Source organism: Balaenoptera borealis (genome assembly GCF_965194805.1).
Source record: "Balaenoptera borealis genome assembly, chromosome: 18".
Lineage (NCBI taxonomy): Eukaryota > Metazoa > Chordata > Mammalia > Artiodactyla > Balaenopteridae > Balaenoptera > Balaenoptera borealis.
Genome location: NC_138877.1, coordinates 6,700,007 through 6,721,154, shown reverse-complemented (window position 1 = coordinate 6,721,154; position 21,148 = coordinate 6,700,007). Strand labels below are relative to the sequence as shown.

Sequence of the window (21,148 nt, the reverse complement as noted above, 5' to 3'; positions counted from 1 at the left end):
GAATCAGCGTTCGGGACTTCCCTGGAGGTCCAGTGGTTAAGACTCTGCACTCCCAATGCAGGGCGCCTGGGTTCCATCCCTGGTCAGGGAACTAGATCCCACATGCCACAACTAAAGATCCCGCCTGCCACAACGAAGACCTGGCACAGCCAAATAAATAAATAATTTTTTTTTAAAAAAAGGAATCAGTGTTCATAAGTGGTAGAAAGCAAATCACCTGCAGTGTCCACTTACTGATGAGCACCTGCATTTGTCATACGTGATGGTACAGAGCTAGGCTCTGGGCAGTTCACTACCTGTTGGGGCAGGACATGCAAACAGAAATCACAGCACAAGTTAAGGCGGTCTAGCTACAGGCTCATCAAGTGGTCCTGATCCTGTGCACCGTAAGGGTTCACAGTGATCAGAAATAAGCTGCTTGGAGGAGATCGGGCCGGTGGTGAGGGGCACGGAGGCAGCAGTAACTGGTGCGTGAAGATGAAGGAATCAGGTGTGTACACCCCGAGCCACAGGGTGTCTTTAATTTACAAAACCTCCGCAATTAAATTAGGTCATTTAACACACGTATAATCCCATGAGATTAACAGGGCAGGTATAATTTTATTTGTATGTTTCAGAGGAGAAAACTGTCATACAGCTAGAAGTCAGGGCAGCTCTAGGACTCAAGTCTTCTTTGAAGTAGCTGAACCAAACTGTGGTTTGCCTGTGAGGAAACGTGTCTGTAGCGGTAAGGTTGAAAAGGCAGGTAGGGAATGGACTCTGGATGGCCTTGACTCCAGTCACGGAAGCCTGGGCTTTCTTCAATACAGTTGTTGAAGCTTTTGGAGCAAAGAGGATTCCACTAAAACCCCAAATGCTCAGGGGGTTGGTCTGGCAGCAGTTTTGTGGGTGTTGGCTTGGGAAAAGGCATGTTGAAATACTACTGCACTGCCCGGGTCAGAGTGGATGTAAGTGTTCTTTTTGTTGTTTGGATTTTTTAATTCATGTAGAACCTAGGATACACGAAACATAATAAATGATCCAAATGACAACAAAAACACGACGGTCCAAAACCTATGGGACGCGGCAAAAGCAGTTCTAAGAGGGAAGTTTATTGCAATTACAGTCTTACCTCAGGAAACAAGAAAAATCTCAAATAAATAACCTAACCTTATACCTAAAGCAACTAGAGAAAGAGGAACAAACAAAACCCAAAGTTAGTATAAGGAAAGAAATCATAGAGATCACAGCAGAAGTAAATGAAACAGAGATGAAGAAACATAATAAATGATCAATAGATATTTACACCAATGATTTAGGTAGTAAACTGACAGGCACCTACTGATAATCAGCTGTTTGAAAGAACATACTTTCAGATATAGGTTGGAATCTCTCTTTAAAATGGTACTCCTTCAGCTAGTTTAAACAGTGAGAGAGTGAGATTTCGTGGACTTTTAGAAGCAAAAAAGATCTTAAACAACTTCAACACACATATTCTATAATTAAACACTTGAGGCCTGAGATGTAAAGGAGCTTGCCATGATACTCCAAAACTTGAAAAGAAATAGACTGAATTTAATAGCTGTTCCATGATGTGTGTTTCCATATACACTTAATTAGCCCTGGAAAAAATGAGCTGTATAATGGAATATTCTCATTAAATGCCAGCCTTTTATAGCTGTGAAATGCTGTTATCTCCTTGAGGTTTACATTCATTAACATAACTTCCGTTTTTTCCGTGTTTGCATGTTTCTTCCACTAGGAACTAATTAAAATCTAGATACTAGATTTTTTAATTTATGCATTTTTATTTAGTATTTAACATTTAGAACAGGAAGGATATACGGAGAAACACTGGTGTGGGGGGTTTTTTTTGTTTGTTTGTTTGCAGATCAGGCAAAAATCTGTCTGCTGTTTTTAAGTTTTGAGGATGGATATTGGGGAGGAAAAATCTAAGGAGAAGAAGAAAATTGTGACTTTGTTATCTGAGGACTTAATGGTTTTCATTTCACCGGTCACCGTGGGCTAGACCATGCTGCAAAGCAACGTAGTGATGGCTTACTTTTTTTAAACATAGGTATGACCTTTGCTCCAATAATGAAGAGTCCTTTATCCTGGATCCTGACAGCACCGTAGGAAACAGAATTGAGAGCATCACTCAGCGTACGGCAGTCTTAGAAGGAAAGAATAAGGTACTGTTTGTCAAAATAAGCATGGGGATATTTATTCTAAAAGCACACACTCAGCTCCCAGTTCTGGGTTTATTAGAGCCAGAAGGAATTCAAATGCTCAAGCAAAAAATTCAGAGAGAAGAAAAGCAGTAGTATGTCTTTACGGAGCAATGCACTGAGGCTACTCAGAATGCTGTATACACCCAACTGAGCACCAGTCCCAAAGGAGTGAGTCCTTGGTCCTAGTGGAAGAGGTAGAAATGCCTCTTGAACATCAAACTGGTCCACATCAGTGGTTCTCAACTCTGGCTGCGCAGTAGTATACTTTACCAGTTATTATTACATGTGAATCTTTAGCGTGGAGCCCAGGGTTCACAAAAGCTCCCTGGGAGATTCTAGCATAACCAGAACTGAGAACCTCTGACATAAATAAAGTGGGAGGTCAGTAAGCAAAAAGCTAGTACAAAACTCTAGGCTAAAATGGAGTGTTTCCATTTCACAAAATATCTTGTTTTCCCCTCTGTTTTTGCATGGGCGCGAAGCCTAAGTTGGGGTATACAAACACAAACAGCGTATCAGATTCCCTGACTAAAGAAAGGCAAATCAAAACCACCATGAGATACCACCTCACACCTGTCAGAATGGCTATTGTCAGAAAGACAAGAAATAACAAATGTTGGTGAGGATGTGCAGAACCTCTTGTGCACTATTGGTGGGAACATAATTGGTGCAGCCGCTATGGAAAGCAGTATGGGGGTTCCTTTAAAAATTAAAAATGTAACTACCGTATGATTCAGCAATTCCACGTCTGGGTATTTGTCTGAAGACGACAAAAACACTAACTCAAAAGATATAGGTACCCACGTGTTCACTGCAGCATTATTCACAACAGCCAAGATATGGAAACAATCTAAGTGTCCATTGACAGATGAATGGATGCAGAAAATGTGGTCTATATACACAGTGGAGTATTATTCAGCCATAAAAAAGAATGAAAGCTTGCCATTTGTGACAACATGGACAGACCTTAAGGGCATTATGCTAAATGAAATAAGTCTGACAGAGAAAGACAGATACTGTATGATTTAACTTATATGTGAATGAAAACAAATAAACAAGAAAACAAGCTCATAGATTGGTGGTTGCCAGAGTCAGGAGGTAGGCAAGGTGGATGAAGGGGGTTAAGAGGTACAAACTTCCAATTCGTATAATATATAAATAAGCCATTGGGATGCCATGTACAGCATTACGACAATAGTTAATACTGCTGAATTGCACACTTAAAAGTTGCTAAGAGACTAGATCTTAAAAATTCCCATCACAAGAAAGAAAAACCTTTGTACTACGTGTGGTGATGTATGTTAACTAGACTTACTGTAGTGATCATTTTGCAATATATACAAATGTTGAAACTAATATAATGTTATTTGTGAGTTATGCCTCAGTTTAAAAAAAAAAAGGTTCCCTGACCTAGTCAGGGTCTAGGAGCATCTTTTCTGCTCTTGCACATATTTTCTTCACTCCCTTAACCTCAACACTAGCTGATACCTTGTGAACCAGGCAAATCTCAGCAGATCTCAGACCTGGTGGTTTTCTTCTCTGTCGAATTAGTGAAAAATGCAACTCCAAAATCTGCTATTATCAGGCACAGGGGTAGTGATGCTTTAAGAAGGAAAATAAAAACCATATCAAATCACCCCTTGCTAGAATATCTACTTTTACATGCATATCTTGATTTGGAGTAGTCTGTAAATATGGGTATTATCTGCTTAAGTGTGATCATGCTTATTTATCTGTTCAGCTATATTTGCATTTGAAGGCAACAAAATAGATGGCATCATTCTCCGTGTAGGACTTCATAATAACAAATAACACCTGAATTCTTCCTGATGGAAAACTTTTGGACATACGCTTATGTCAACATCATTCTTTGGTGGGCCAGAGTGGCTATCTCCATTTTAAAGATAAGAAAAACTGAGGTGATAAGATGATTAACTCCAAGTCACACAGCTTAAAAGTGGCACATGAGAAGCTCAAACCAAAGTCTTCATTGCCAAAACCCAGGGCTCTGCCAACTAAGCCAATACAGAAATTAGTTAAGATGGTGATGGCCTGCATGATAATATCAGCAATCACTTGTCAAGGATTCAGGAAAAGTTTTTCTAACCACTGCAGTAAGCTGTAGGTGGCTTACAATTCTTTTCTTTTTCTCAAATGCAAACAAACTGTAGTTTAAAACATTCCATGATGTGTAGCTATTGATGAGACAGCAGTTTAATGAAATACCTAGGAAAGAGGAAATTCTGTAAACTCGAAAGTTTGAGTGACACCACATTTTTGAAAAAAAAGGAAATTGCCTCAGAGTAGAAAGCAAGTTAGTTGTCACAAAGTACTAGAAAATTTCAAGATGCCCTTGACTGTGTCGATTCATTTTGCCTTTCCCTGACCCTATCAGATGCTTGTACTGTTAACTGCTGGATATTAAAACACGAATTTATGAGGTTAATTCCAAAGAACTTCTAGTCCGGTTTGTGGTATTCTAGCCGCAAAAACACATACGATAGAAAATAGAAAATGAAAAAGCTAAGTGATGTTTCTGATTAGCCTGAACCATAAAGTAGCCACCTGCCTCCATGACAAAACCCGGGTGAGATAAAGAATCTTCCCTGATTTTTTCCATGTGTGCTTGAAACAAATTTATTGTCTTGTAATTCTGTAGTTACACCAAGTTTTTAAACAGAGACCTCCAGACCCAGTTGGCCCTTGGGCCATCCAACCTGCGGGGAGCATGGGTTAAGGTCTGCCCTTTCTATTGTGTGTAACCACGTGCAAATCAGTTCACCTCTCTGAACCTGACTTCTCTCCTCCAGAAAATGGAGCTCCTAACATATGACCTATCTCGTTTGCCTGTTATCAAGATGATTGTCTTATATTCCCTAATGCAATCCCCCAATTGATTGTTAACATATGCAATGAAGACTACTTATTAAACAATTGTGTTGAAAAAACTTTTAATACTCCTTCTAAACGAAGTGTGTGTGTATATATATATATATATATATATATACATATATATACACACACACACACACACACATACATATTCTAGTAGTGACTGTAACAAATTAGACTTTGAGTTATTAATTTCATGTCCTAAATTTAGAAGACTTTACTAATTTTGCTTTTAGCATCTATTAATATATCTTTGTGTGTGTGTGAAAAACGTCTTTCACATGACAGATGGAAGTTTTGCTATCTCAGAATTCTTTGCATTGTTATTTCCTTTACAATTAAAACTGCTTTTCTTTTCTGTTCATGTTAAGAAAGCAAGTGAAAATCCCAGCTTAGAGCACACAGATGCTTTTCCCTACAGTTATATAGTCGGCATTGCCCGGGACCCTGCTCCAGCCATCAGTGGAGCGAGGTGCTGGCTCGAGCACCTGCTGGCTTTCAGGGACTTGCTTCCCCCCGCCGCGCCCCACCCCCCATTGTGTTTTGTTTTGTTTAACCCAAGGAAGGCTGCACGAGACAATAAAATTCAGTCTCCTTATGGCCAGGTTTTGGCCCAGATCTGTGAGAAGTGAAGTCATCTATTGGAGTTGCTAATGGCAAACATGGAGCTTTGGTATGGTTTCAGTGGGTTTGCCAGACTTTGTAGACTTGGGGCAGGAAGTAGAAGGAGCCCTGTGTTAGGAAAAAATACACAGGAAATGCATTTTACAGCATTAATTCTGTGAGGCTGGAGAATCATGACAATTTAACATCTTAGCAACATTTCCATTGAAATCGTTTTGAGGTTTCATTGAGAAATGTGTGTACCGTAAAAGACACATCCACGACCGAAGCATGAATGCCTCATCCTGGATTACAGCCTGGGTTCTGCTCTCCCACACACTCCCCGACCTTGTCTAACTTCTCACATTCTATTTCCCATCAGTTGGCTCAAATGCACCACCCTAGGATCATTTTAGATTCTTCCCTGACCTTTACATATCTGCTTTTATTTCTCCCTGAAACACTTCAAAGGAAACTGTAATAGAAACATCCGAGAATAAAATCACTGTTCTGTATATAGATTTTTTTAAAGGCGGGTGCTGGAAATTAGGCTGAATTACACATCATCGCATCCATTCTGTTCCATGAGGTTCAAACCACATTGCAGTAGTGAATCACTAATGCTTAGCGAAAGGGAAGGAAGGAAGGAGTATGAATAACTTCCAAATTTACAGCTCCTGACGACAAGTGTTCACCAGTGTTCCTGGGTCATACAGAAGAACCCAGAGAATGGATTTTAAGGGTCTGTTTCTAATATCTTAATCCTTGAGGTCCTCGCAGGGAAAACAGAGGCACCCAAAGTGTGGGTTCAGAACTAAAAAAACTGTGGCAAATGGAAACTAATTCTAGAATGGATACAAGCAGACAGGCTTGGGAATTTCTTTTGGTGTACCTTATAAAATATATGATGATAATTTCAAACATGTGCTACAACTCAAATTCTTGAGTTTGAAATACTTTCTCTTTTCAAGTATTAAGTTGATATTCGCTGTTCCATCTGTTATGTTATTTCCATTTTTTCCTTCTTGAACCAATAGTATTTGGTCATGACCGCCGGGGATCAGATTTGTCCCCTTAACCCAAGAGACTCCTGTCCTGTGAGAAGCTCTCTTGTGTCCAAATTACACCCACCTCCAACTCACACTTGACCTCCCTTTTCTGACTCTATAGAGTTTATACTTCAAGTGTCATAGTTTTTTCATGAAAATGTTTTAATTTGTAGCTTAAAAATATACTCTAGAGAAATAAAAGTCCTCTAGAAATCAGATCATTTTGAATAACGTTGCTCACAGGATGTAAGTTCCATCTTATTTTAAAATGTTCTTCTCTAATTATAACTTGTCCATTATCAATCATATTTTCAAACCATATAACACTGTATCAGCTTGCAACTTGTATAAAATACTAAAAGAAACTAGTATTTCTGTACACAGTAGCATTGAGCTTGTTGTAGTGACCATGTCTGCTCATTAAAGGAGGTATTCTCGAGAGAAAATCCAACTCAAAGCGGAGACAGAACTCTACCAATAGATCTGTACTATTAGATTTAAAGGGTTTGAAGGCAAGCAGCAGTTTCGTGTAGATTAATAGCACAGGCACTGGCGTCAGACAAACCTGGGCATAACCGCTGCTCAGGGCCGTCTGTGGTACTATGGATCTTTGAGTGAATCACTTAACCTCTATAACCTCAGTTGCCTCTTCTGTAGAACAAGTAATACACCCATGTCACTGGGCTCCAGGGAGGATTAATTAAATGAGGTAATGCCTCACACACTGTCTGGCACACAGCAAGGGTAACATACGGGTACTCAGAAACAGAGAAATAATGTAAGCTCCCATCAATGTCATTTTCTAGTTCAATTTTAATAGAAACTTTGGAGAGGTGAGTCCTGGGGCAGGCTCTACTGGGGGTAAGGTGTCAGTCTTGGAAGAGGTCATTCAGGCAAAATAAGAGACTCAGATGCATCTGTTATCTCCATGGTTCATTGTGTGGCCTGGATTCACTTCACTTCTGTGGACCTCACTTTTATTCTCCGATTATACAGAAATCCTGAGCCATCTGTTTTCGGAGTGTTGTAGAATGGCTACAGCCCTCCCCCGGTTGCCTGCACAGGCCTTAAATATGGCCAATGTGCACATCTGAATTGACTTGCCCTTGCCATGAAACCCAGTTCTGGTTCTCGATTGCCCTGCTCTCAGTGAAATCAAGATAATTGTAATAGAAATCCAAATGCAACTTTCAGATTCAGGTAATCGTTGTTCATAATTTCAAATGTTCAAGCCAAACAGAAATGAGTTGTTCCCTTATTTATTGAGCAGCAATACATCTGAGAATCTAAATAAGGCTCTGCCGAGGCCCTTTAGGATAAACATTGATCGCTAACTTCGTAAGGAAAGCTGTGCTTGAGCTGAGAGGCAAACAGCAGAGGGGCTGTGAGGTCTCCATGACTGTCCCTCTCCTGACCCTGTTCATGCTGCTTTCAAGCGTCTGAGCTCGTCTCCTGAGAAAATTACAGGAGTCAGAGTCTCACTTGGTGATCTCTCTTGTCCTTCCACCTCTCACCTACAAGCTTCTCTTCTAGCTACTTTTTCCTCCACAACTCTGAAGTGGTGGGTGCAATAATTAAACAGAAACAGCCATCCAGAATTGTTTTATTCCCTGCCTCTTATAATGATTAGTAATCAAAATAGAGAAAGACACCTGAGCTCTCTCTCATACTCTCTCCACTGGTTATTTGCCTTTGTGAGAGTGTTTCTTTGTTAAAGAGAGAATAATATATACTTGGGCTTCAAGTAGGGAAATTCTTCCCTGTGACCTAGAAGTAGTCCTTCAAGTTAAGAATAAGGGTTGTGTCATACTCCCCTCCGTCTCCTTTACAACATCTGGGCGATGCCTTAACGAATAATCAGTATCTGCTACACTGAATGAAAATGCCACAAATTGCAGACACTCTCATTTCCCAGAATTTCAGTAATACACAGAGGATATGTGGGTAGATGTAATTAAACAGACCTAACAAACAGAAAAGGAATCATCATGAAATATCAACTGTACCGTAGTGGAAATTACAGAGAATTTGGAGCAATGAAGTTGCTGGCTAAAAAAACTAGGAGTATATTTTTTAGTCTTCCTGATCTGTAAAGACAGACATACTTTAATTTCTTGTAAGGGATATGAGAATACGAGTCAAGTGCCTACCGCACCACGTAGCAACTTAGAAAAATGTTAGGACCCTTTGTAGAATTTGTGTTACTATCTTAGAAACCCCGCTGTCACAGTTCAGCCTCTCTGTATGTATCACATTAACCTGGATCGTTCTCTTCCAGCCAGGACACCCCATTAGTCTGGAAGCATCAGCACAACCTCTCCAATTTCAGAGCTTATGACCAGTTTTTTGTGTCCTAGGAGGTAGGCTGCAACGATTTATAAGTAACTGGATCAACCTTTTTTTGTAATTTTAAATATGAAAAACTTACTAGCTGTTTCCTTTTTTTTTTCATGTATAGTATATGCATTACTTTTTTGAAAGGTTGGGTTAAATTTTAAAATTCTCAACAATTCATTTCATGCTACTAATTTTTATCTTTAAAAGAAGACAGCCATGCAAATCTTTAAGCTGTATAAATCTGTGGTTCTTTTTTTTTTTTTGAGACATTACTTTTTGCAACATCACAGTTTGGAAAGTGCTTCCAAGTTCACATAGTCTTGACTCCTCCTGCCTCTTTGGGGGCTCATCTGCCAAAGAGCAGCGCTAAAACCTAGTGAAACGACGTTGCTGTGTGAATCCATCATTTATATCTTCATTTTCTAGAGCAGGGATTGACAGGCTGAGAAATTAAGTAATTTACAAACACCCACGAGAGTCCTAGGGAGTTTCCGCCCCTCCTTCTGCACTATTAGGGCTGCAGTGCCACGTCCCAGAAAAGAAATGGTTCAGCCAGCCTTTCTCCTCTGTCCTTGCTCACTTAACACACCGGTTACAGAACCAGACGGCAAAGAAGGCTCCTGCTACCAAGTGGTGTTCGTGATCACAGGTCATCCAGACAAAAGGGAAGGCCTGGACCTCCCCGTCTCATTGGCGTGGCCCTGACCACCTCATAGGGTAGGACGTGCTGTCCCGCATCTGGGCTGCAGGTCTGTAATTGTTAGGCCAGCAGCACGAGATAAATAAGCCTGAAGCCCTCATACGAGTCGGATGTCATAGCCCCCGGTCTCCTGAGGACCTGCTTTCCTGTTGTTTTTCCATTCTTGCTGAGGCTCGGCAAGGGGAGAGTTTCTGGTAACCACCACGTGTGCAGTCCTACCTCTGTTGAGGCAATGGAACAGCCCCATCATGTCCCCCTCAGAAATATCTCAGGGGGTGTCCAATGGTTCTTGGTCCTGTCGCTAAAGTTGCCTTTTCTTTTGCAGACGGCTAGCACCTTGGCCGTGGCTGACTCTAGAATTTCTGGAATCTACAGTTGCATGGCTGCCAATAAAGTAGGGACTGTGGAAAGAAACATAAACTTTTACATCACAGGTAAGCCACATGTCCTGTATTCACGAAGACAGCCCAGTGACCTCAAGTCTCTCTTCCAATCTTGTTTGCTTTTAGTGCACTGGAGTGACTTTTATTTTTAAAAAAAAACATTCCATAGACGTGTCCAACTTTGAGTACCTTCATCCTTGCTCTCAGGAATAGTTTTCTACAGCATCATTGGGTCATTGGATCTCCTAAAGAGTTATTTCCCTGAACTCCCTTTTAGAGCTATTTGTGTACGTCTCTTTCCTAGGCTTGATTGTGAATCTGGGATCTTGTCATGTTCGTTTTTGAACACCCTACGGTCCCCAGCACAGGGCCTGGCACACAGTGGTTGTTCAATAATAGTCAAGGAAACCAATTATAATACATGGGATGACATCTTTGTAACCCAAGAGGCGAATTGTTTCACAACTTTTTTTTTTTTTAATGGATGTTATCGTTGATTTACAGTGTTGTGTTAATTTCTGCTGTACAGCAAATGTTTCACAACTGAATTTCAGCTTTTTGGCACATGAGGCTCTCCTAAAGAAATCTGAACCTGAGCTTGGTTGAGCATTTTTAGTGTGCTGTTTTTTGGTAGCATTTCAGAATTTTTAACCTTAAATATGATGGTGTCTGCAAATCTTATAACTTCCAAGGTACACAAATGGCACTCCCTATGTCCCTCCATGGGTACAGGAAGGAAATAAGTAGCTCAAAGTATAAAAACAATTGCCTGGCCCCACACTCCCCCAATTTTCTGAGGAAACCTGGGCAGTTGGCCAACTCTCTGGAAACTTCACACTGCCTGGGGCAGGCTGTAGCAGTTGCCTTGAGCTCTCCAGAAAGAAATAGGTATGTCCAATTTCATGAGAAGTATGGGTTGCCAGATCACAGAGAGCCTCTGGCAAGTTGGCTGACCCTCAGAGAAGCTGTGCCAGGGGAGAGATCCTTGGGTAGGTTCTCACAGAATGTCAGAGCCAGAAGAGACTTTTAGGGGCTATTTGACATTATAGCCCTGCATTTTCCAGATGAGGAAATGGGGTTTAGAGAGGTGGAGAGCCTCTGAAAACCAAGTCAGTCCCTATACCCTCAATATTCGAGAAGCGGAGATAAAATCATCTTTGCATTCATTCCAAATAGGAAGAGGCCTTTATTTAGAGAAGGATTCAGAGGGCAGTTTCACACATACCGATTCTTTAATCAACTTCAGATGATTTAGACTAATTAAGTCCAAAGGTTTGTGCTGTCCTTTAATATTTGGGGGGAAACAAGCTAACCCTAACCATCCAAGTCCACAGCCACTGTCTCTGTGATTTAGAGTACAAAAGATGGAGCCATTCCTGTCCTATTCTTAACATTCAATATGTTTGTACAAGTTTAATGAGCACCAACTATTAAACAGGACAGTTCAACTCTGTGTTGAGCGTTCAGAGAGATAGCAAGGAGGCCCTGTCCTTCTAGGAAGACAGTTTGAACACTGACAGTTTGAACACAAAGAAGAAATGTTACCTGTATCCTAGCATCAAAAGGAATGAGCAGAAGTAATGTGACAGATGAATTTACCAATGCTAAGCCAATGCCACCAATAAAAATATGTCAGCCACATACAGAATTTAACATTTTCTGGTGACCATTTTTTTTAAAAGTAAAAAGAAAAAAGTGAAATTCATTTTATTTCACCAACAGATCCCATGTTATCATTTTAACATGTCATCAGTATTTTTTTAAATGTTACATCGCTTCGGTTTTTAAAATCGGGATTGAAATAAGATAAAACTAACTGAATGAAATTCAGTTCAGTCACACTGACCATACTTGCAAGGCTCAGTAGCCGCAGGTAGCCCTGTATTGTACAGTGTGGCTCTAAGCCTCTGAGAAGGAAGCAGGACTTGAGGTGGTCCTGTGGGTAGAAAGAATCGGTAGAAAGAAGAGGACAGGCAAGAAGACCAACAGAGGCCCACAGACTATACGTCTAACCACTTACAGGTTCTAAATCACATGAACAAGCTGTGAAATATGTTTTCGCCTCTGGTGGACAAAGATACTTTCATGATGGCCTGGAAAGTCAGGCACAGATCTAGAGTTGTGGCACTATACAGAGTGTGACAGCGCCTGGCGGTGCAGGAGAAGCCCACCCCTGGCTCACCGGGCTTCTCCTTCCACTCCTGGCTCGGCCCTCATGGTAAGGGGCCGTATACTCCTGGAGATGGTCTCCCCAGGCCACACCTCCAAACTCTGCCCACCCCTCCCCCAGACAGTCTCCCTGGGCCCTGTAAGTGTGCACACTGACCAGCAGTCTGACCTCAGGAGGACAGACCGAGCGAAGGGGGAGGAGGTCTGAGACAGTCTGGAAGCAGACTTGGGATCATCTTTACAGGGAATTCTGGGGCCCCACGAAAGATAAAGAGCGGGGGTCGCACAGGCTCTGGGTGGGCAGCGCCCCCCCCCCCCCCCCCGCTAGACTCTCTCCACTGTGGGGAGGGGTACAGCCTGAACAGAGAGCCCTCCTGCCTGGGTCTGAAGGCAGTACTGGGAGAGGATGTCCTGACTGAGGGCACGTCCTGCTCGTTTCCCTAATGATGTGAGTCCCGGGAAGGTTCACTGACGCCCGTTATTCACTGCGGCACCAACATCCAGCCCACCCGTCCCCCGAGCGCTCCACGGCTCCGGCCTGTATCTGCCCAGCATTGCTGCTGCAAGGGCCCCAGCTGATACAGCTGACCACCTGCGGACCTCAGGCAGAAATCCCCCTTCACCTCCCACCACATCATCCAGTTTATAACCACGGAATGCTTGGACCCTTTCCTCATCCATTGAAAGGAGCGATGGGAATTCTACTTCCAACATACCTAACTCGAAGCTCACGACATTTTTCCTCCAGAAATTTAAGAGCTTTAATCATAGAACTGAGCACAAATTCATCCAATCAAGTCCCCATTGCCCGGAATATAATTCTCCTAAATTCTTTGCTCCCTGTTTTGAAAAGTTCTAGTCTTGATGGGTAATCATAGATTCCTTACATTCATTGTTTCTAAAACTCTTCTCTTTTTCTTACTCAAATCTCTGTCACGAGATTTAGCCTCACTAGAGGTGAGACTAAATATTCTTTAGGAATGTTGCACCTTACATGACGATTTTCTGAAAAATGAATGTATATTTGTTCCATGCTTATACTCGACCTAGTGCATGTCATGCTTTAAAAGAGCTGTCTAAAATTTAACTGCTCAAAATCAAAAGATCTAGATTTGGATCTGTACTGATCCTCATTTCAATCATGCTGCCCCTTCTTTAAAACACAGTAACAGCAGAGCTGCCTTCTGAACTGATGTGAACCAGTTTGCTATGGCCACTGGCATCCTCCATGGCTTCTACTCCAACTCTGCCATTCACTTGTCCACAGTATCTATTTGAAACGAGCAAAACTTTCTAGTCACCACTCACTTTCTTTTTAGAGAATGCTATTTCTGTTCCCTAGTTGAAGTAAAGCCTTTATTTCTACCTGACAAAGGAGATACCTTTCATCCTTTTAACTTCTATGCTTGTCTCTTTCACGAACTTAATTCACACGTTTGATCCAATCAAGTCAAGATGCCCACCCCCAGATGTGCACCTCTGTAAATACATTACCCTTTCACCTAACCCTCGGTGGGATGTCTCCTGAGCAAGGGTGGTGTCTCCTCCACAACATCTCCTAAGACGCTGTGGATGTGATTATGTGTTAGATGGGTGAGTGTTAGTTGGTGCTACTGATGAATGGGCTGAATCTGCAACAGATCCTTAAGTGTGGGAAGATTTCTTGTTTTCATTTTGAGAGTTAGAAGGCAATGCTTTCTTTGGTCTGTTTTTGTACTCAGGCTAAAAAAAAAAAAAAAAAATCGACATGAATTAAGGGAAAAATCCCTCTGGATTCATTACCTAGTTTAGGACATCTTATCACCTTCCATGGATCAGAAAAGAATAGCGGAGGGGCTATACTGAGAAATAGATCATTTCTAAGTGCCGTCTGACAACACAAACCAAATTAGCCTCCTAACCGTGTCCCCCTATGAGAAACGGACCTGAAAACGGATTCGATTCTTCTCTTTTCCTCTGTGTGTGTTTTTGCTGTTTTGTTGGCACTCAGCGTGACTATGGGTGTGTTAGCAATTACTGAGGGTCTAACAGGAACAGCACTGCCTTATCTCCCTGGTTTCCCAATGTCACTAAATGCATTTTATTTTGAGATTCCTGGTGGTGCTTGGCAAAGATAAACAAAATCTTCCACCAGGAAACCTGTGAGCTATTTCCACAGGAAGTTTCAAATCACTAAAGTAAATAGAAACTCTCTACATGATCTCAGTGGTGTTACTTGGGACCCACTTGGGTTCTAACTACCAGTATGGGACTTCGTAAATGGAAGCCTACACAGTCTTTTAAGAAATAATTCGATTGCAACCAGTGCACAAGACTTCTGCCCTCGTATCTGGGTAAAAGTTGATGGCTGATGTTTTACTCCTCATGCTTGGAAAGTGTCCCAAATATAAAAAGATGCTGAATTAGAGGGGCTATTTCTGACACCTTATTGTTATGTTAAAAAAAAACTATGGTCAGCTGCTTCTGCCTCTTCTGGCACATTCTTAGGTTTTCATTTTAAAAGCAGGAAAACTTCCACTGGCCTCCTCTTTCTCCAGTCATTGACAGCTTCATAAACCACTGCTACCCCCCGCTCCCAGGTTTCAGATGAATACTTTGGCATTTCTTCAGACGTGACACTTTATAATAAAGCCAAAGCCCAGAAAAATCAGAAAAACAAGCAAAGTGAGATTTAGGAAAAGAGTTGATATGATATCTAATTTTGGACTATTGTCCCCTTAAGGTTTAAAGGTTTCTTTATAGCTTTGTGTGCAAAGGATAATAATAATAATAGCATAACATAGCGCTTTTCATCTTCAAAGTTCTTTGTGAAATGTTGGCCCCAGTTCTTTGCTCAAGTACAGATATGCCGCTCGTAACAAGCGATGGGAGGGTTTTGAGCGCAGGCCAGTTCAGGGCCAGTAACAACCAATGGTATTCTAAAATCGTCTGGTGAGATGGTCCAAAAGGAGACTAAGGAACTCTCAGTGCAGAAGCTAAACGATGGTCCAGGTTAAGAAAGCTGAGGAGGAGAGCTTGTGAGGTGTGGCTAGAGGCACCAAGAAGATGGAGAAGAAGGTTACCTGGGAATGACATTGGAGAAAATGACTTTCAATGATGCAGTCCTTTTAGGAAAATGTTTAATACGTTTTTTAAGAGCAGATTTGATTTAGAAACCTTCTGCCCCCACTTTGGAATCCAGCAACTCTTCGAGATGAGTTGTCTGCATTTTCAGAAGGAACCTTGCTCTTTTATGTCTGAGTAGGGCAATCACCATAAAAGGGGACCTGAGCAAGGACCCCTTGGTGCCAGCAAAGAGCAAGGGGAAGTGATGGGCCAGCAGCAGGAGGATGCCATCAGTCCAAAGTTCAGGATTAAAGTGTTAACTGGAGTCTCCCAGCGCAGACCTGGGACTTCCTGTTCTCACTCGTTCACCACTTAGTTAAATAAGTTTGGCTATCAAAGCACCTGTGCTTTCTAGTACAAACTCCTCTTAGAGTCCTTCACTATTTTGCCCACTTACCAGGAGGAGTTCTGCACATGAGAAAGCAATGGGTTATGATGCCAAGTTGTAAAAAAAAAAAAAAAAAAAAGCATTCCACTTTGAAGAGCAATTTTGAGCAAATAAGCGTACCCTCCTAATAACATCCTATGTTGCATTTCCTGCCTCGCTTCTGATGGAACGAACTGAGCTGGTTCCTACCTGCCATGTCTGATCCGTTCCCCTTAAAAAAAACAAAAACAAAAAAAAAACCATCCTTTTAATGTTGATGCTGAATTTGTGTAGGAACAATCCTTAAGATCCTCGACTATCTTAGGATGAGATATGTCCTCAGGATGAGACACTGATTTTCCTGTGCACTCAAGTCCTTCGTTCTTATTTTCCAGATGTGCCCAATGGATTTCATGTTAACTTGGAAAAAATGCCTACGGAAGGAGAGGACCTGAAACTGTCTTGCACGGTGAACAAGTTCTTATACAGAGACATTACCTGGCTTTTGCTGCGGGCAGTGAACAACCGGACCATGCAGCACAGCATCAGGAAGCAAAAAATGGCCATCACGAAAGAGCACTCCGTGACGCTTAACCTCGTCATCAAGAATGTTTCCCTGGAAGATTCGGGCACCTATGCCTGCCGAGCCAGGAACATGTACACAGGGGAAGAAACCCTCCAGAAGAAAGAAGTGACCATTAGAGGTGAGCACTGCAACAAAAAGGCTGTTTTCTCTCGGATCTCCAAATTTAAAAGCACAAGGAATGATTGTACCTCACAAAGTAATGTAAAACATTAAAGGACTCATTACAAAGTAACAGTTGTGTCATATCATCTTGATTTATTGTCACTGTTGCTCATTTTCCGGCTCAGAGGAGAAGCTCCTCCCAAAATGAGTTTGGCCATGATAGGAGTAACAATGAGCCTCCCGGGACCCCCAGCTCTGGGCGCCCCGTTCAGGCCAAGGGGGTCCGCTCTCTGGGGCCGACCTGGTGCACGTTTGGATTTGGAGGATCCCTGCAGCGCATTCTCTGTGTGTTTTCCTCTTTGCTGTCTTCTCCTGCCTGATAGACAACAACTCGGGACTGATCCTTTCCTTCCACTTTAATGCCCACCTCTTTTTATGTTTATGTTTCCAAGCTGCCAAACCTGAATAATTTAAACAGATGCTGGTGTCTGCCAAAGATGGACATGAATCGGTTCATTGGCCAGCTCAGAATGAGGACAGTTGAATTGGAGACTCTGTCGGACCTCTGCCGGGTTTTATTTCGTACTGTTTCATCTGCTCTTGATTTGTAAATAGCACCTGGATGATAGCAAGTTATAATGCTTATTTATTTGAAGATGCTTTTTGTTTTTTATATATTAAGCACATTAATTTTAAACTGGAGCGTCTAAGATGGGCCCCAGAGGTGCAAGGTGTTGGTGTCATTCGGAGGTATTAAAGCTTTATCACAGTATGAATTAAGAAAGTCCACCCAGATCAAGCCCAGTTCTCTCCTGCAATCCCAGTAGCTAGTCAACAAGTCCAGTGGGTTTTCTCCTCACTGCCTGAGTGGACTACACAGCCATTGACAGCACCTGAACAAAAGTGGATCATGCCTTTATTTTTAATATTTTTGTCCCTGGTTAAAGAACTTTATCCTGTCCAATGGATGGCATTCAACTGTGTACCGTGATCAATTTATCAAGGAAATAAAGGCTCTTGTGACCAGAGGTTTAATGCATTCTTCTAAATGTCAATCTCAAATTTGTCCATTAAAAAAAAAGTCCACTTTCCCCATAAGCAAATTTAATAAGATTTTTTTTCCTGGGGATTAATGGCAAAACTACAGAAGTAGAATTCAGAGTCATTTTAAAATGCACCCCATTTTTCAATCCGGAGAGATTTGTCATCTCTTGTTTTCAGCTTGCATTTGAGGGGAAAGTGACTTTTTCACCAATTTCGTATGCATTGTTCTGTTGTTTTCATTTATGATTGATCATTATATGTGACTTGCCTGAACTATTGGAAAACAAACTATAATGACCAAAATAGCCATGGCTGAGAACACAGTGGCCGGGCTGTTCAGTAGGAGGTGACAATATGACAGCTTTTCAGGCTTGGGAACTCACCAGACTGTTTCCTCCTTTAGGTAACAGACTCTGTCCCACGGCTAAACTTGTCTTTCACGTGGGAATTGCTTTTGTCAAATGTAAAGGAGTAAACAATAGCATTTCCCCAGAATGCCACTTTTATGGAGCCCCAAATGCTCTGAAAACAATTAGTAACCTGGAAGTTGTCAGCCCAAAGGAAAGAATAATCAATTGTATCTGGAAATTTTACCTATGGCTCTTTTGCCTGGCGTCTTTGTTCATTATAAGTCAGTGTGTTCCTTCAGGAAACTGCCTTAGTACCAGAGGACTTGGGGGGGGGGGGAGGTGGGAGGCTCAATTTTTACTAAAGCTGAAAAAGCAAATGAAATGGTTTAGGGAGTACTTTTGAAAAACATGGTGAAATGGACATGCAAAACCTATCATTTCCTAGGGAGGGGAAGGGTTTAGTAGTTACAGAAGATGATTTGAAGTACTTCCGGGAGATAATTTGAAGAATTCCATAGAGTAATGAATCCTTCCAGAGAGTTTCAAAAAGGAAAAAAAAAGGACTGGGGGGGGTTTTGATTTTTGTTAGTCTTCTGGGTGTGGTGTAAGGGGAGGATAATGGGAAAAAGAGAAAGAACCAAGAGCCTGCTATGGAGAATGACTGAGATGGGGTAGAGGGTGTGAGGCTGGTTCCTCGGTCCCCTTTCCAAATGGAGAATCGGAACTACGTATTTGTGGGACCTGGCAGATCTCTTGGGCTCGAAGGCCAAGAAGTAAAAGGACCTGGTGGGGAGCAATCTTTGGCTGTTGATAACGAGCAGAAATATTCTGTTCGTTCTGATTTTCTCAGTTTGAAAGGATCAGCTCCACTTTGTTAAACTTTGGAAAGCAGCTATTGCCATCAAATAACTTAGGTTTAAAAATATGGGTTCAACGTACCTTTCCTATTGAAAATGCCAAAATAGATTACTATAAAGTGGGAATTGATTAAAAAACAATTCCTTGGTTGATTGGTCATTTTGAAACTTGCCAAAAATGAGAACTTTTTTTTTTTCCAGAAATGGGTACAAAGAAAAAATCATCATACTGTATGTTTCAGACACGTTTATATGAACTTTGTATTTCATTGAGAATCCTCTGTTCATTTGGCAGCCTTCTGGCTGCTTCTCTCGTCTGAAGTTTGTGTAGTACAGATAGGGCCTTTGGGAGTTCTGCGTGACGTTTATGTTAAAATAAGATGCTCTCTTTTATATAAGCATTGTTTTCAAATACAACACCTGTCAGGGAAGCCAAATCCTGTCTGTGTTTTTGATGTTACAGTTTGTAGCTATGAAAATAATTCGGGTGTGGTAGGCCATGTATTCAGACTTCCTTCTTCTAATAAGACCTATGGACAATGATAGATTATTTTATCATATTTAATGCCTGGGAAACAGTAAATGTGCTAGAGGAAGCTATTACAAGTATATCTCAGTGAACTGGGTCTGTTCTGAGTTCTAAATGAGGTGTGTCAAAGTTGGCTGTAAAAGATGCTAAATAGTAATATGATACTGTTCTTTATTCTCTTGTCATGTTTCACTGATATGTCTGGGGTCTTGACTGTGTAAAAATGTCAAAACTGTAATGATCAAGCATGTAAGAATTATCAAAATGGAAGATTTTGATACATGGCTGCGTTTTCAATTAGGAAAAACTATTTGACAGACTGGACAGTATGTAAACCGAGAACTATTAAAATGGGTCTGCCGGGGGGGCGCGAGATAGACTAGGAAAGCTACACTGAAACAGGCCAAAGGGTTGTTGCTATCATGCATTTCACACTATATTTGACGAGTTTATAAATTAGCACTCCTTCAAGTCTGTTTTGCCTTCAGATTGCATTTTGTATAAAATGTGAAAAGACTAATGATAAGCTATGGAAATCAAAATTGAATGAGAAATCTGTTTCTCCTAACAGATAGTCACCCTGCCATGTCATGATACGTCAACATGTTCTCAAAGTCATATGGTAATATACTTCTTAACCTGAGATTTCTCAATTGCTTTAATGAATGCTAATCCTGAGAGTTTCCCTGCAGGAATAAAAACAGAAAGGTTTGGGGACTCGGCAGAATCCTGCAGGGACATGGAATCAAAGCCATTGCAAGGTGTCATCTCTTAGAGCGTTGTAATCACTCCTAAGCTGCTTTCACAGTGTTAGTACAATAAGATGAGGAATGGTCAGAGAAAGCTCAGACTGTGTAATTGAAACCAGTGACGCAGAATGTGTAAGTGATGCCAAAACTATTTTGATTTCTCTTCCAGGATTTGCAACAAGTGGGGGGGAAGGATGACTTGAGAGGGGGGGAAAGATTTCAGGAGTTGTCTTTACTCTTTGACCGTGGAAGCTTGAGTTACCAATCCAGCACCTGCCCAACTAGAATGTATACGCATCAGCAGGACTGATTCCATAAAAATAGAGACACGTACTCATGGGGGCCTTGGGGTACTGCTGTCCCTCTGTGAGATTTTAATGTTGTAATGTATTGCATCCTGATGTATTAAATCCATTTTGTTGTACTATATTGGTTGGCATTTTATTAAAATAAATTGTATCATATTTGTATGTTTTAAGAGAAAGTAATATAAAATACAATATTTGTACTATTATATAGTGCAAAAACTACAAATCTGTGCCTCTGCCTCTTGAATTAATCCTTTGTTCGTTTGCATTTGGGAAGGGATTGGAGGAAGGAGATAATCAATAAAGCTTTCAAAGTTCAAGAAATTCTCCCACTTGGTCTGCTGCCTTACAGTTTAGGTTACTGAGAGCTGAGTGACACAAACATGCCCTCACATGTTAATAAAACACAAAAATACAAAATGCGATTAGCTCATTACTATAACTCTCTGTATTTATGTAAAAACTCACTACAAGCCTATATCCAAAATCATGTCTGTTTCCTTTTTAGTTCCTAAAATATCATGCAAAATCCTTAGGTTTTAGAAAAAGCTTCTCTCAAAGAAAGGAAGGAAACTAGTTGGCCAGGCAAAAACCTTGATATTGAAATCTAAAAATACAGAGTTGAGTTCTTGATTTTCCTCTGTGTTCTAACAGATTTCAATTTATTGTAGTAACTCAATAAAGAGGAAGCAGTATGCTAACCATAGAGGAGAAATTGAGGGAACAAAATATGAATGAAAACTTACAGTTTTGATGTTTTCCTCTCTATTTTAAAAATGTTGATATGCATATATAATAAAAGAATAAA

The 21,148-nt window shown here is 41.1% G+C and overlaps 1 protein-coding gene across 6 annotated transcripts in view; it reads left to right on the top strand.

The window, feature by feature from the left end:
• FLT1 (fms related receptor tyrosine kinase 1) overlaps nt 1-21,148 on the top strand; it is a 173,632-nt gene that overhangs the window by 81,386 nt on the left and 71,098 nt on the right. For 5 of the 6 annotated variants that reach the window (XM_082365016.1, XM_082365015.1, XM_082365014.1 and 2 more), the window contains 3 exons: nt 2,057-2,171; nt 10,117-10,225; nt 16,211-16,519. In XM_082365016.1, coding sequence (XP_082221142.1) covers nt 2,057-2,171; nt 10,117-10,225; nt 16,211-16,519 — 533 coding nt within the window. Of the gene's footprint in view, nt 1-2,056; nt 2,172-10,116; nt 10,226-16,210; nt 16,520-16,955; nt 20,665-21,148 lie in introns of those variants that run through there. The other variant, XM_082365019.1, reaches the window with a different exon arrangement.